The following is a 16,287-nucleotide window of genomic DNA, read 5'->3' as shown; positions in this document are numbered from 1 at the left end:
CACACACACACACACACACACAAATATATGTATATGTATATGTATATCCCCGATGGGAACAGGGACAATCTTAGAGTATAATCTTTTATTTTGTTTTATTGAGAATTCATTACCTATCGGGTCCCCTATCAAGGAAGAGGATCCTCTTATGAGTTCAGGATAGGGATCATTCTGATCACGAAATCCAAACTGTTCAAATTTAATTCAACGGTTACAATTATTATAACTTTTAGAAAACCCTCCTGTTTGAAGCTGTTAGATTAAATTTGAACGGTCCGAATTTTGTGATCAGCTCAGGAGAGGATCCTCTTCCCCTGTCAAATATATGTTGCCTTGATTAGCACATGGTATTATGATTATTGAAATAGCGGCTGTAATCTGGTGGGGCGGGCCCGCCATGGATTAAGATTAACCAATTTTGTTTTTGTGTTGGGATTTTATAATTTATTAGGAGGAGCGCTCGAATATTTCAAAGTGGGTCTCCGTTACGTCTCTCTTACATAAGATGTCTGCAGAAATTGGAAAAATATTTCTAAGTGGAGGTGGGTCAGGTCATGTGCTCGAATTATTCCATCTTTGGCTGCTTTTTCTGCCCAGCGGCCCCGTGAAGCTCCTCCACGTACTTGTTGCTGCTGCCCCGTGAAGCTCCTCCACCATCATATCATATGGGAATAGGATCTCACAATTTATATTTAAACACATAATGTATCACTTATGTTCTTGTCACAATTAAAATTTTCTTCTTCTCTAGATCCAACGATCATAAATTATTCAACTTTTTGTTTGCTTTCTCGTTGGAAACGATGCACTTCTCTTCACTCTTTTTTTTTTTTTTTTTTTTTCTGTTCATCTTCTTCTTCTCTTATCTTTCCCTATCCCCTCGATCTTCTCTTCTTCCTCTTTATCTCCTCGGATTTCTAGTATCCGAATGGAAAGAATCTCAATCATGGGAGATTTGACAAAAAATGACTACTTATATATAAAGATCGGGTAAAGTAAGATCTCTTCTTTTATGTACGAAGTTTGAATTCCCTCATCATAATTTAAAATTAACGGATCCTTTATTTCTTTAAATTGAAATTTTAAAGTTAATATACTTGCATGAGATTAATTAACCTAAAAGGATTTCTATGTCGGTAAGTGGGTTCCATTTTTTTGGCAAAACGATGACTTTTTCAAACATCGAGAAAGTGTCGACGTGGCCTTACGGATAAAAAGCAAAAGTAAATCCGAGACACAAGGCACACGTGCGCACACTATTAATTCTCTCCAGCCCAAATGATGACGTCATGATAAAGAAAAGCCCAAATATAGTAAAAACACACATGCAAGTTGCAACCACAACGCAACGTGGAGGTTCCCATACTCTACTCCCTGCACATTGACATCATTTTCCAAACAGGATCTTTTTGGTAGGATTTCAAAGATCTGTAAATCATGTTCATTCATCGTATATCGTATAGTTACCTTTTGTCAAGTACTGTTTATTTTTATTTTTAAATAAAAATATTTAAAATAATTTCTGACTGCACGATATACGATTAACCGATACGATTTACAGATCCTAGAGATCCTCACAAAGAGGATCCGGATTCCTCATATTCTTGTACATCATTGTTCAAACGATGCCACATGTCATGTAAATATTACGGTATCATAAACCAATCACGCCATGTCAAGGTTGAGTTACTGCAACCATGACGTAACATCACATGTGCAGATAAGTTTCTCTAATCAGTGTATTTTCAGTACATGGAAAAGAAACTAACTAATTGGGAAAATGAAAAACGAGAAGTACTGAACTAACTTGAAGCCGAAGGCTCACGGAAACTACCCTTTCGAGTGTTGTGTTCAGGCAACAGCTTAATCTAGTTGAAATTAGAATACCTTTTCTTCCACCAGGGCCTCCATGGATGCATGCTCGGATTGCACAGCTGCAAATGCAGATCTTACCGGGATCTCTGGATTCTGGAATAGAAGATCGTTGTTTTCCTTTTATGTGAGAAGACGAAAATGGTTAACAAGGAACTTGTGCGGCTGGGTGACGGCCAACTTCTAAAAGGAGGCTTGGCATCGAATGTTACTACATGAAGAAATCAGTCGCGAGTATTGCCCAACCGTGAATTTCTTCTAGCAATGATCTCAGCTGCCCAACTTCTTCCTAGTTCAGTTTGGAATTTGCCTGGGGAAACAAAAGTCAAACAAAAAATAATAGTTACAAATAGCAGAAAACACAAATTTTCCTTCTCTAATCAGCATCAATATAAATCGATCTACCTGCTGTCGAAATGAAGAACTCATCCAGCACCTTTCCGTGTTCTGTTACGGGAATAAAAATATCAAACGAGGACAAGAAAGCCAACAAAGTTACAGCAAAAGAGTGAAACATTTTACCCATTTCGTATTCCAATGCTTGCAGAATCATTTCAACCTGGACAGAATTGCATAACATATTAAACGGAGGGGAAATCTTAAGAAATAGTGGAAGGTCAGAAAGGTCTATATCCGTAACTCGTGTCTGCCCATATAAGCACGCAGCACATACACAGAAGTAGGAATGAGTAAATTTCTAATTTTCAAGTTGTTTTGCAACCTAAAGAACTAAATTAGACATTTCATCTGTATGCCTAATATTTTGAAGCATGTTCATATAACATTAAATGCGAATGTCAATATATGCGTACTTTGTCAAAATCTTTCACAAGATTAGCCTCTATGGACGAATTATTTTCATACTCTGACCAAAGTTCTTTGATCTCTTCAGCTGCAGATAAGAACATTACAGTTAATGCAATTCCGGAAGTGAATATTTTCAGATAATCAAATAGCTCCATGAAGATAAGAATTAATGGTCACCCCTAATCCCTCCACCGAGAACTAAACACATTTCATCCAATGCTTCTTGCTCCATTTTGCTCTTTACTGCTTTCGGTACACCATCAGATGGTGTTATATCTCCAACAATAGCTGAGAATAGTCCAAAAGCAATCTAACATCAAAACACATTGCTATACACATGCATGTGTGTGTGTGCGCGAGCGCGCGAGTATGTACATATATATGTATCTGTAGAAAGACAGATGTACACAACAGATGCACGTCTGACCATGAGTCTGCAGCAAACATAACAACACACTCTAAAATGATAACGCAAGCAGGATTGCTAAAATCACAACAAGAAAACCTTATTCTCTACATAGGAAAAACTAACGACACATTTAACAAATTTAGTTTTTACGGTAAAAACTAAAAATGAACTACCCAGTGTGCCCTAATAACACTCCAATTGTATTAGTATTACCATATGAAGCAAGGGTAATGAACTTTTCCGGAAACTTCACTTCAAACCAGCAAGACAAACAGGCACAAATATCACTTTACTTATCGTTTTCCTAATTAGTACCTTTCTTATATGCTAAAGTAGAGTTTTTCTATTTTTCAGCTAGCTAATCTTAGCATCATCATAAATTAGCATGGCTACGACAAACGTAAAAAGAATATAACTCTAATGTCTATTACATCTAAAGCTGATTCTTAGATAGAATCACACTAAACTCCGATTTTGGGAAATATGATACAGAAATAACGTGAAAGAACAAGGGAACAAAAGATACCTTCTGCGATGTCATGCACAATTGCTATCTTGATACACCTGTTCAAATAAGGGATGGCAAAAATGAGAAAATAAGGTACTGCACACAAAAAAGTCCAAGTCACATATCGATTACCAGTATAATCAAGCAAGGTCGATTAGAAAATGATAAAGAGCATAGGCCATTATATAGCATCACAAACTCCAACCTCTCTCTATTCAAGCCTGGAACGTCACCAGCAATCAAAGACATCAAAGCCATGCGGTACATGTGATCTGCGATGGACTCTGGACCCTTTATTCCCTGATTGATCCAACCCTTCCTTTTTGTGGTCTACAAGTGAGAGGGAGATGATATCGTGAATCTTCTCGCAATTCATACCGTGAAGACATTATATTTACACCGCTACTATTACTTCGCAGTTTGCAGAAATCATTTTGATCTCCATTAGAAAACCATATCATAGTTTTAAAACTAAAGTTACTAAATCCTTCCCAGTAAGTCGCATCTTTCACAGCCCAATTCAATTTCTTCAATTTGTCTTACTTGGCATATGGATTGTATTCCGAATCATCTCAATAAATATTTTCACAATGTGAAACATGCAGTTCAATTCAAGCGTCAATCTTTGTTTGGTAGCTGAGAAAATTCTTAAGTACCTAAAATTTTTAACTTTCCCACTACCTACCACCCACCTAATCTCTCAAATTGCAACACAAATTTTCAATCTTTATACAACCGCAGAAAACAGATACAAACAATTTTCCAACTTTTCATTTTCTCGGTAGCCAAACAGAGAGAAAACTAGCAGAATTAGTGCATACCTTGAGACGGTGACACAATGTGAGAAAATCAATGGCGGAGGACGCGGATGAAGAACCCGAGGACCCGATCGAAGCTTCGGATTCGTCCAAACTCACTGAGCGCTTGGACGCGAAGCCGTCCGGACTGGGCGCCTGGCAACGAACGGAGACAAGCCTGGCGGCCGGGACTTCGGTGGAAAATCCGGGTCTGGAGAAGGTCCGATTGAAGAAAGCGAGAGGCAAACGAGGTGGAACAGAGCGGGTCAGTGGAGCCGCGCAGCGGGTTGGGGAATTAAGCGCCATAATTCCCTGAGATTGAAACCAACGATCAGCTCTGTCGAGGAATTTCTTTTGCTTCCCGAAGTATATACTTTTTTTTTTTCTGAAAAATACTTATGTAGGGTTTAATTTGTCAGTAAATTATGCTGGGTAATATTATAATTTACCTAAAATTTAGCACGTGTCAATAAATTATAATCTTTTTTTATTTTCTATTATGCCGCTTTTATCCTCATCCACGTCATTTCAATTTCCATGTCAGCATATTACATAGTCTTTGAAGAAAATAAGATTTTTTTCATTCCTAAAATGCCCCTTACCTTCTTCTGTTAAATCTGAGATCGAAATATTGACTTCCTAATTTGAATTTTCATCTCATAATTTGAATTTTTGTAATAACCTAATACATTTGCAATGCGAAAAATTATGAGATGAAAAATAAGTAAATATGTTTGTTTTTAGTGTGCCTCAACACAAAATAATATATCACATGTTATCATACAAGTAAAGTAACACTTAAAAAATAGCACTCCTTAATACTTTTCTTCACATTTTGTGTAATGGGGAATTCGTGGACTTTGATGTTTTGAGAGTGTGTTGCAAGCGCGTTTCCCACAGATATCACAACTCCAATGCAACTCATGCATGCGGTGATTTTACTATCTCGACAGACTTGCCCCAGTCAAAGCAGCTAGAAAATTGCACAAGTCATCGATCTTTCTACTTCGCAAGAAATACTACCATCTATGTAGCAGTGTGTCTGTTGACAGGTCGTATCCTTGTAGCGCAGTAGGGCAATTGATACAACATTTGCTTCTTCATGAAACGAACCACCTAGGATATATAACTTTTTGAGTCTAAGTCACACAATAATTATCATCATTTATAAATCAGAATACAAGACTTCTCACTTGTAAAGAAAATAATAACATAGTATTGAAAAGCAAGTTCTAATCTTTTATGCGGTTGTCAATGGCTTATGTGATCGAATGCCACTAGATAGAATCTCACAATATGAGAGAGACATTCCACATAGTGTAAAACCTGAATTACTACACTGGATAGAAAATGATTTATTCAATTCAATCACATTGTTTGGGCTCTTAGAACATGGCACCCTTAGGGCTTTCTATTTTATTGTATTGAAAGCCCAATGTATTGAGATTTCCCTATTAGGTTAGGTCACTTTAGGGCAAGCGATCATTTATGATGAAAACAAATGGACGTCATATCCAGGACATTGAGGAACATCTAGAAAGGCGTTTAGAGAATCAGTCTTATTCTTTCTTTGTTTGTTCCATTTGAAGAGAAGAAGAATCCCAAAGAATCGATCTTTCCTTCAGGACCCCATAGTAACAACAACGAGTGCGCTGAATTATTAACTAGAGTGAAAACTGCCGCAGTTAAGATTTTACAGCCTTCCAAATAGGAACTTGCCAATCCATGGATAGACCATGAAGTTACAAAGGTTTTACCTATGAACCAAGGTGAGAATTATAATTAACCCTAAGAATCTTGATTAACAATTAGAGCTTATTAGAATAAATCATTGGCATTATTATTGCATTGTCTACATGATTTCCTTAATAAAATCGTCTTCAGTCAAGGCTGCATCCAAGTCCAACACAAGATTCACTCTCGTGACTCCAACTAATTACGAGATTATTGCATTGTTTATACATAATTATGCATAGCTAGCCCTCTAACTCATATTAGTACATCTGCTTAATATATATGATTTCTCATATGACACCCTACCAATCTGCATCTTTCCCGGCCCTCTTCTAATCGTTCTTCGGAATAGTACGTCTGGCTGCATTTGATCGGTACGTTTTTATCATTTTTTAATCTGTATACACACTTGTTTCACAAATTATACGATAATTTACACTAAAATCATTTAAACAATATTCAAGAATGTGTTTTAACAAAAACAAATTTATATAAAAAAAAACTTGTGTGTTTCGTTTCCGTGATCAGATTGCAGGTTCATCAAGCATGGTGATGAGGAGTCTGATCGAGTTGTAAGAAACTCTGAAATCAAAACTGAGGATTTTAAATAAAAGAAATGCATATGCGATAATTGGGAAAACTGAGAGCATGAGGATGGACGCGAGGCACAGGAAAGCTCAGGCATCGATTGCACGGACTCTCAAGAATTCCGATTACTGGAGGAACAAGAGCTACGCATAGCCGCTGATCCGTGACGTGATCGTTTGAAACCAGAATTTCTCTTTTTATTTATGTGTGATTGCTGAAAATAATGTGTTTTTAGCAAAATGTTCTTTGATTTGAAGGAGCTAGATATATAATATGTTACTGTTTGGACCCAAAATTACATTATCGGTTCAAATAATCGAGGCCGTCGGATGATTAGAGATCTTTCTTAACATTACTATTGTTTTTTTTTTTTTCATAGTAATTATCTTGAAAATATCCATCCTTAAAATGTACAGAGTTGTGATACACATAAAGCTCCATGCAGAAGAGGTTACGTGAAATGCCGTGCAACATTAGAGTCCTATATTGCATGCAGAACCACGTGGAACAATACCATAAGGATGCAATTAATATTGGATGATCAACATGTGGATATGCCTTTTGGATTAGTCAAAATGAGGTGACGTGATGGGATCAGGGTGGTTTTGCAGATAATGCAAAACTATCAACCATGGTATTTTAATTATCATGCATGCATGGTTGCACTTGGACCAATATAATGGAGAAAGAGAAGTTTCGGTTGGAATATGATGCATTCATTTGGTCAAGCCACGTATGTGGGAAGATACATTTAATCTTTTCAAGGAAAATTAAGAGATAGTCTTTATCATATCTTGGAGATATTGGACGGCTAAGGTGATGGGACACAAGTTTGAGTCAAGTGATGTTCTACAAAGTTAGAGCGACAATTGAACTCTACAAAGTTATCAAGCCGTGCCAAGCAAAAGACAGTTACTATAAATACAGAGTCGTATACAACATTTGGGGGCTTCTTCAATTTAACACACAAATTGTTCTGCGCAAACCTCTCAAACATCTTGAGATTTTTTATTTTCTTTTTCCGCCAACAAATCTTTAGTTTGGATAAACAGCACTGTGAAGGCAACCGGCGAACATCTTCAGTTTGGATAAACAGCACTGTTGCCGTAGAATCAGCCGACCGAGGAGCATTTTCAGTTTGAATAAACAGCACTGCGTCGAGGCCAACTGGTTACCTATCCAAGTCTCGGTCAAGAAGGGTTTCTGAATCCTTATTGGCAAAGGTCATCTTATTAGCTTTCTCGACAAAGTAAGGTGTTACAAGTTACTATATTCGGCACATTGAACGCCGAGTGATTTTATGATTGGATACTCACAAGTGAGTTTTAGAATTCAGCATTCTGACGACCGAACCACATTTACCATCAAGATGTACATCTCTTTTGAGTACCTGTGTCCATATAGTTCGGAGCTGGTTCGACGTGCTTATACTCTTACGAATATAATCACCGTGACCAAACCCGATGTCGACGATTCGTGAACTTTGTAGAACTAGCAGCTTTGTCTTCAGACTTGAGAACCCAAAGGCCGAGACGTGTTCCTTCCTCGGTCACAGTTGCAAGATCAAGAAATCAGTAACGCGTTCAACTCAACATTAACAAATTTTACTCCTCGGCCGAGCTTGGCCAACGAGTTGGCAAGTCCCGCATCAACCAAATGACGTAGTTAGCTCATTAGTTACTCGGCATGCGCGCCACGTAGGCTTTGTAATTTTTAGGGTCAACAGTTACATATATGAAAATGGTTCTACTCTTTGTTTCAGCAGTTTAATACTGTTTCAAGTCATCAAAACGCCACGTTATGGTGTTACAACTTCTTAATTCAGTTTTGGATTTTGAGACTTTCTTTTAAAACAAGCGATATTGGAAGAGGTCTATTTATAATTTAGAACTAAGAATTGACATCTGATATTCCCCCTTGATCCAAAAAAAGGCAAACCCAAATTAGGTCTACTCAACCTTCTGCGTTTAAATTTGACCATTGATTCTTATTATATCTTCAATCCAACGGCTAGAAAAAAAAGAAAAAAGAGTTTATATTAGAAAATTAATTAGTTAATTCGGTATTTTAACTTATATACAAAGATCATTTTCTAGCAGTTTTCGAAAAGAGAAAAATAATGTGCATAAATCATTTTCATTAACCAAGTATTGATAAGCGACATTAGCCTAAATTTGATTGCTTGGCTAAGGCTCTGCTTCCCTCTATTATTTTCCCACGTCCAAAGCCTATAAATATCTTCATACTCGGCCCTCATAAGCCGACCCAACAACTCCAGTTTGCAGCTTTAAACAGTTATTCAAACCATGTGGAAGTACATACATCTAACCTACACCCACATAACCTGGCTTTTCAACTTCTTGGTTTACCATTCCTTCTCCATACATTATGATCACTGCTTTGATGAACTATTGCCTGCCGACCAAGCCACAGAGTTATCACTTACCACAGTCCGGTACAAACCCAATGCTGGGACGAATTCGGAGAGTAGTACTGCCGAATGTTGTGTGTGTCTATGCAAAATTGACGAAGGAGAAGAGATTAGAGAACTGAGATGCGCTCATCTCTTTCATAAACCATGCTTGGACGGGTGGACTGGATTTAAATGTGCAACGTGTCCGATTTGCCGCAGTCGCCTAGCTCCACCAAGAAGCACACAACTCCAGCAGCAGTTTGATGGACAAGTGGAAGTGCTGCAGTTTCAGTTTTGTTCTTTCAGATCGGATAGTGATCGTGGCGATAGATGGTGGCTGCGTTGAACCAAAGAGAGAGAAGCAGCACAGAGAGTCATGCCAGATTTAAATGAATAATTATATGATACAAATAACGCATGAATGCGATCCCTTGTTAGCAAATATCTGTTGATATATATATATATCTAATGTAAAAGAGTCAAATGTCTAATAATTTGTCGTTCAGTTCTACTGTCATAATAATATAGTATATCTGTTTTCACAGTTCATCAAGATAATATTATTTGTTACCTTAATCGTCGATTTGTTATGAATGATTAAACGGTATTCAAATCAAATGAATTATTTTAGAATGGTAATCCTTCTAACATACTAGCTAGATCGGTAAATATAGACCTTTTTGGACAAATATCTTGTATGATTGTTGACTTTCTCAACATGTCTAGGCAAATATCTTGTATGATAATCCAGGCAATAAAGTAAGCTTGGTGCAGAGTGAGAAAACCTGAATCCTAATAAAATTTCCCAATGGTTTGTTTATCTTTCCAACTCTGATTACTGATGCAAACTGTATGCATTAAAACTTAATATATTGGAAAGTACACCAGGTCAGTCGAATGTTACATAATATTTGGAATAATAAACTTGACTTAATTGCAATAAGTTTATAAGGAAGCTGGTGACTCCCAAGGCTACCGGCAAAGTTGCTGATGCGCTTTTAAGTGCGTATGCAAGTCTTCGTCCTCTTCCATCCGCATCCCTTGCTTTGTCACCGCTCACCGGAACTCGAACAACAAGAAAAGTACGACCAACCTACTCTTCCGGGTTTGGTGGACGAGCTTATTTTGCTTACACAGGGTGATTTGCTACCCGTTAGTTAAAAGGGTTTGGTGGGCGAGCTTATTATTCTCCTCGCAAATAGATGAAAAGGGGAATATAGTGCAACTCCCGGCACCCATCTTTCATACATTGAGAAGCACGGTATTGAACTCCCCTGTGTACGTGCGGAGCATCAACAGCTTGGTCTGTGTATGTTTCCGATGATAGAAAATCAACGCCGTGGCTTCTAATATTTAATCCCATCACTCGAGAGTCCATCAAACTTTCTCCTAATAATACAACTAGACCTTGGTGATCTTCCTTTTGATCTTCTAAGTTGCGAGTTTCGTCAAATATGCGTGTGCATCCACGGTTGTTTGCCCTCTAAATTTGTCATGGGCTTTGCAGGTAGGCGGGAAATTTACTTGAACATAAAATTAAAGACTGCCACCGTTGCATTATTAGTTTCCGTTAGTAGACAAGATTTGAGTGATGGAGATTGCGCTTGACGAACCAATATTCTATATATACTAAAACCCAAACTCGGGTGGCACTGTTCTAGGGCAGTGTGCTTCCCTTTTTGCCCCTGCTTGATTTGTATAATTTCGATTTTGCCTCTTCTCGACTCTTCTTCATTTTTGTCTCTCTGGGAAGGGAAAGATCTGGATGTACTCTTCTTTTCTCCTCTCTCTCTCCGTCTGTGTTTGCGCATGGCTATTGGGTTTTCTTGGACGACAGCAGATACCTGTAGCGAAAGAAATCTCACCCTGCGGCACCGCCTCTCACGGAACCACCGCCGCCACCATCTTTCGGCTCGAATTTTGTGGGTTCTGAAGAGCCGCAGCGACATGCAAATATGTGGTACCCTTTTCTTCTTTCTGTATTTTTTTGTTTAATTTTGTATTTTTTTATTAGATGCATGGTGGATTTATAGTTGGTAACTATTAAATCGCTTTTGAATTGTGTTTAATTTGGATTTTTATGTTTTGAATTTTGAATTTGCAGCCTGATCTTCCACTGGAGCATCCAAATTTTCAGTTGTGTATCAAATGACAGCAACCTTTACCAATTCAAAATTTGAAGCCAAGATACCACCGACCATATACTTGCATCCCAAATATTGTTAAAAACGAAGAAACAATGTACATATCCAAATTTTACATTTGGTTATAGCTTTTGTGTAAACGGAGCTTCGATTGAGCTCTTAGTTCTGGGTGTGTCTTTGTTTTCATAATCCTTTAGAGGTTTTGGAATTTTGAGATTTTCTTCGTGGATTTTGTTCATTGGCTTGCTTTGTTGTGAATTTTCTGTTTTTTTTGTTTTTTTTTTTTTTTTTAATCTTGAACTGATAATATGCTATGCCTTTCAATTTCTAGCAGTGGATCTATGTTGTGATCTTTTGGTGATTAATTGGGTAATGATCTGCATGTGATTATTTATAGAATATTCATAATTATTTCACAAGATTTGTGCTTCCACTTGCCTTACATTTTTTTTTTTCTTTGGGAGTCTGGAAAATAGTGCATCTGTTTTTGGCTTAAAAGTTTTAAGATTTATATTCCACTTTGTATGTGATTTGAAAATTGAAAAATATATATGAATTATTCTGAGTGCTTTGGTCATGAAGGGTATTAGCAGGTTGTTCCCCATATGAGAAAATGATTGAAAAAGAAGATTTTTTTTATTTTTTATTATTTGTTGGTTGATTTGTGTATGGACTATGTATTAACTTTTTTTTGGGATTTTGTGTAGAGAGTGCTATGTGGAAACAGCAATGCAAGGGCAGGATCTGATCGGTAGCACTCAAACAGGGGTTTGTTTCTCAAATCACGTTCATTAGTTAGATTATTAATGTGCTTTGGTAGGAGTTTTCAATATGATTTTATAATTTCTCTTTTTCTTTTTTCGGTTTTTGAACTATCTATGTGATTTATGTTTGATTATAAAGAAAAATTAATAAAACAAAGAGATGCAGCAATTGGAAACATGGCTGCAAGTGATAAGTCAGAATCTTTGTTTTAAATCACTGTACTACATTTGTAGTGTATGCATGTGTAAGCGAAATTCAAATTGTAATACAGGATCTTAAGGCTGTGCAAAATGGTGAACAAAAATGCACACGAGTCGGAATTGTGAAACCAAGTCAACTCTCACTTAGAAGTGTAAGTACTAGGAGGTCATCCTTGAGCGACCTGGCACGAGGAATTTAACCAACATGGTTGGATTTCTGAACTTCATTATATTTTCATGTATTTTTCATATATAGATGCGTCTATCTGGGGATCGAAACATGTCCTTTTTCTGAATTTTTCAGGGCATGAAAATTCAAGCTCGGGCGGTACCCCCATTTCATTGCAAATGAGAGCATTCGACGATGGTAACCCAATGGCTTTCTCTGTTGTGTTTCCTTAATGAGTTAACAATTCCTTACTTTTTACTGAGTTTTTGGCTGTGTATTTTGTATTTCTGAGCTTCAAGGCACATTTGCCCAGTACATATAATTGTTTTCGTAATTTAGTATTCAGCACCGCTTGCCAATTTATTGCATGAAAATTTTGAATATCAATGTCAAACTAAATTATACTAGAAGTGGCTGTAAACACTAGAACAGCCTTCGGGCAATCCAGTCTTTAATTGCCTTCCACATAATTGATTTTCTATAATCACAGATCATATTTCTTTGATTTTGCATGAAATTGACAATAGCCATAATTCGTAGTCTCGGCGGTTTGGAAAACATATGGTAAACCAATGGATAATAAGTTTACCTGATTATCTATTTGTGCGTATAAAATATTTTTTTGGAAATATGGTTATCTTTTCTGGTCTAGAAGGGGATTTACAATGCAATGTCAGAAAGAGTTTTTGAGTTTTAGTTTACTGGAAATGTAATGGAATATGTGTTTATATTTATATGAGTTTGATAGTTATTACATCTTATTAGCTATGTTCCTTTTTAGAAGCTTTGATCAGAGCATTGCTTTGTGACAATTGTGATTGATCTTGATTGGGAACATTTTGGCATGGGTTGAGAGATCGCTTTTATGTCATACTTATAACATAGTTTTGCAACCCGCAGCATCGCGCGGGCTCAAATGCTAGTTTATACTATATATTTTGCCCCTTTATATTTATTTTCTTGTCGAGTTTAGTTGGAAGTTTTAAGTATTTGTGATACTTATGCCATATTGTGTTTCTAGGAGCAGCGTGATCGAGTTTGGTGAAAAAGTATGCAAACGGTGGAATTTTTTAGCGATTCTAGTTGGAGATGAAAAATACCCAAGGAAGCCACTGGATGAGAGATAAAGATAAGCAAGGAACGAAACTAATCTACCAATTTCAGTAGGAAGAGGTCCATTAAGCATGTTGCTTGAAAGATCTAGGCCTGTTAAGCTTGTGCAGTTTGCTGCACCCTGGGGAAACTGGCCCTTGAGCCCCAAATCCAAAAGCTTGATATTTAACTTTGCTTTCGTGAGGGTGCCAACACTCGATTCCAATAAAGTTAGAGAGGAAGAGAAAAGATGTACGCCATGTGACTTTGCCAGGAAAGTGGGGATTCCACTTATTTTGGCTTAGCATAAAAAAAAAAAGAGAAAAGATGCAGGGAGTGGCAGAAAAGAGGAGAACATGGGGTGCCCACTATGAAGTGGAGTTTGGTTGGTCTTCCACTTGTAGCTTTGGGTGGTTTTGGCAATTATTGCCTTTTGTTGAAGGCAATACACGCAAAGAGATAGAGGGGAAGACAGAGAGGAGGACGGACAGAATGGAGCAGCAGAGGAGTAGAGAATTGCAGAGAGCAACATAGCAGAAAAGGAGGAGAAGATCGGAGAGCTTGTCTTGTAAAAAAGGGTTGTTTTCTTTCTTTGATTCTTAATGGATAATCCCTTATGTATTTAGATAAGTATGTATAACTAATTTCTTTTGCTAGAGTGAGACCGTGAACCTCAACACGATTACGTAAATTTCTCTTTTAATTGCTTAAGTGTTGTTACATGCTTACTTTGATATTTTCAATCACTGAATTAAACTGTCTATGTGTCTTGATGCTTGATCATCATTAAGATGCATTAGAAAAGTCATCGGATGCAATTTTGAACGAATATCATGTTAAAATTGGTTATGCTTCTTTAACCCTTGTTTTACAAGTGCTAAAATCTCTATCGGCGCGAAAATCTCTATCATTGCTTAATTGACTGCAAACAATAAAGATTGTGTCATTGAGTGAGAGTGACTCAATTTAGGTTTTTTCTTTGGCTTAATGATAAGGACTTTACTTATATAGAGAAATAACTTCACAATATGTAGTGGTCAATTAAAGCGTTTGTTGGAGAATAATTCAGAAATAAATAAAACTAACAGAAATAACAGAACTTGAAATTTTAATACTTTATTTACCAAAAATACTTGCTATACAGAATGAAATACAAAAATAAATACATGAATTAAAATAGTACTAACTTGATTAACCACAGGTAGAGGTTTACGCAAAAGCTATGTCCTTCGAACAGTATTTTAGTCCCACTCTTGTGCTTGTGGTTCTACAACGTCTGCTCGACCAGGATACAACAACCTAATTCTACAACCCTGCACTAGATTATAGAATTCTAGCGAATTGTTTTGTGTGTTTACTCTCTAGAAATTTTGTGCGGAAGAGAAGGAGGAAGAAAATATGATTCTATTTGGAAACTGAGATTACAAATATATAGGTTGTTTCACATCCTTTCAAATACCTGTTGAATGTATTTGAAAATACACAACTCTTTCTAAAAGTTGTGCCTCTTAATCAAAACGTTTTTTAATTAATATGTTAATTAAAAAACTTAATCCAAAATTAAAATTAATGAATCTGATTAATTTTAACTTCCAAGGCCCAAGACTCTTGTCTTGATTAATTAATATTAATTGTATTAAGCTATATTTTACAAACCTAACCCACACAACCATAAGGTCGAAGTCTTCAATCCATTTGCAAATGGTTCAAATCCCAACTACTCGTGTAGAAGACAAAACATCCCAAGGAGTCTCAAAACTCCAACAGCGTTGACCATCGGAGTTCAAGCTTTGATTCAAAGGGAAAGAGAAATTGCTTGTGCTTTGTAGTAAATGACCATAATGATTCAATGAGAGATTGTTATTAAAACACAAGTAGCTATTACAAGAGAAAGATTTAAAGAGGAATACTTGTAAAGAGAATAAGAGTTCGTTTGGATGTGCTTTTAAAATGACTGAAAGCGTTTTTTGTGAAAATATTTTTAGAACCAACCTTTAGTAAAGATGCAAATAAATCCTGGAAAAACACTTAAAGTGCTTCTTGCCGAAAGCACTTTCAGTGCTTTTGGAACCCAAAAACATTATCTAAAAATGATTTCGGTCATTTTAAAAACACATTCAAACGAACCTAAAACTACAATGAATTGAAAGAGCGTTTTGACTTTAATTGAAAGAAATGAAAGGTTGCTAAGCTTGCCAAGTAAAATAAAGCTTTGAAATGAAAAATGTGCAGTTGTAGAGAGATTTGTTTGATTGTTTGAGTGTCCGCATCTTCATGCATTGGCTTCCTTGATGCAAATGCACCACCCTAGTGTGAATACAAAAGCCACTTGATGCATTCCACCGTCAAAACTTCACTTGTATGAGAAATATCTGTAATCATTTATCATATAATAATGAGTTTGGCATAAGGCTATCACCCAAATCATGTGCCACTTAATGCAAGTCTACTCTAATTTCACAATAACCCCACAAAATGTCATAATTTGTCTTCAGTCCCAAACGAGTGAAATTTGCCAATTTTATGCACAAACAAGGCCATACATAGAAGCACGGGAGAAAAAGAAAAGAAAAAACTGTTGTAATGGTATTTGATGCTGGAGACGAGAAATTCAGAGTGATCCCGCTGCCTTATCGTTGTATTGACTTCACCATTGAGGGTATAGCTGAGCTGAGCTGAGCTGAGCTGGGAGGATGCATGACTCTGTAGGGCAACAAGCTTATAAATAAACCAGAACATGGAGAATGAATTGGTGTTGTGGAAATGGAAGGACTACACGAACCATGCGT

The 16,287-nt window shown here is 36.7% G+C and overlaps 1 protein-coding gene and 2 long non-coding RNA genes across 6 annotated transcripts; 2 read left to right on the top strand and 1 right to left on the bottom strand.

Annotated features, from left to right (window-relative positions):
• Nucleotides 1–1,635: 1,635 nt before the first annotated feature.
• Nucleotides 1,636–4,762, bottom strand: LOC103946814 (5'-deoxynucleotidase hdd1). The gene is made up of 8 exons (XM_009357611.3): nucleotides 4,418–4,762; nucleotides 3,802–3,926; nucleotides 3,615–3,652; nucleotides 2,857–2,967; nucleotides 2,685–2,764; nucleotides 2,395–2,431; nucleotides 2,278–2,319; nucleotides 1,636–2,182 (listed from the first exon to the last, which is right to left on the bottom strand). The coding sequence occupies exons 1-8, from the start codon at nucleotides 4,697–4,699 to the stop codon at nucleotides 2,097–2,099; spliced, it is 801 nt and encodes a 266-aa protein (XP_009355886.2). The 5' UTR covers nucleotides 4,700–4,762; the 3' UTR covers nucleotides 1,636–2,096.
• Nucleotides 4,763–6,288: 1,526 nt separating this feature from the next.
• Nucleotides 6,289–7,071, top strand: LOC125477551. The gene is made up of 2 exons (XR_007258594.1): nucleotides 6,289–6,501; nucleotides 6,656–7,071. It is a non-coding gene; the product is annotated as an uncharacterized LOC125477551 (long non-coding RNA).
• Nucleotides 7,072–10,810: 3,739 nt separating this feature from the next.
• On the top strand, nucleotides 10,811–14,209 carry LOC125477624. Of its 4 annotated transcripts, none has more exons than XR_007258682.1 (6): nucleotides 10,818–11,088; nucleotides 11,233–11,369; nucleotides 11,980–12,040; nucleotides 12,309–12,445; nucleotides 12,542–12,604; nucleotides 13,434–14,209. It is a non-coding gene; the product is annotated as an uncharacterized LOC125477624 (long non-coding RNA). The 4 variants fall into 4 exon arrangements; XR_007258680.1 differs by having other exon boundaries at nucleotides 10,820–11,088; nucleotides 13,428–14,209; XR_007258681.1 differs by having other exon boundaries at nucleotides 10,811–11,088; nucleotides 12,309–12,604.
• Nucleotides 14,210–16,287: the final 2,078 nt, after the last annotated feature.

Source organism: the organism of the source record quoted next, unplaced genomic scaffold (assembly GCF_019419815.1).
Source record: "Pyrus x bretschneideri cultivar Hongxiangsu unplaced genomic scaffold, Pyrus_bretschneideri_v1 Contig22, whole genome shotgun sequence".
Lineage (NCBI taxonomy): Eukaryota > Viridiplantae > Streptophyta > Magnoliopsida > Rosales > Rosaceae > Pyrus > Pyrus x bretschneideri.
This window is presented reverse-complemented; position numbering and strand designations above follow the sequence as displayed.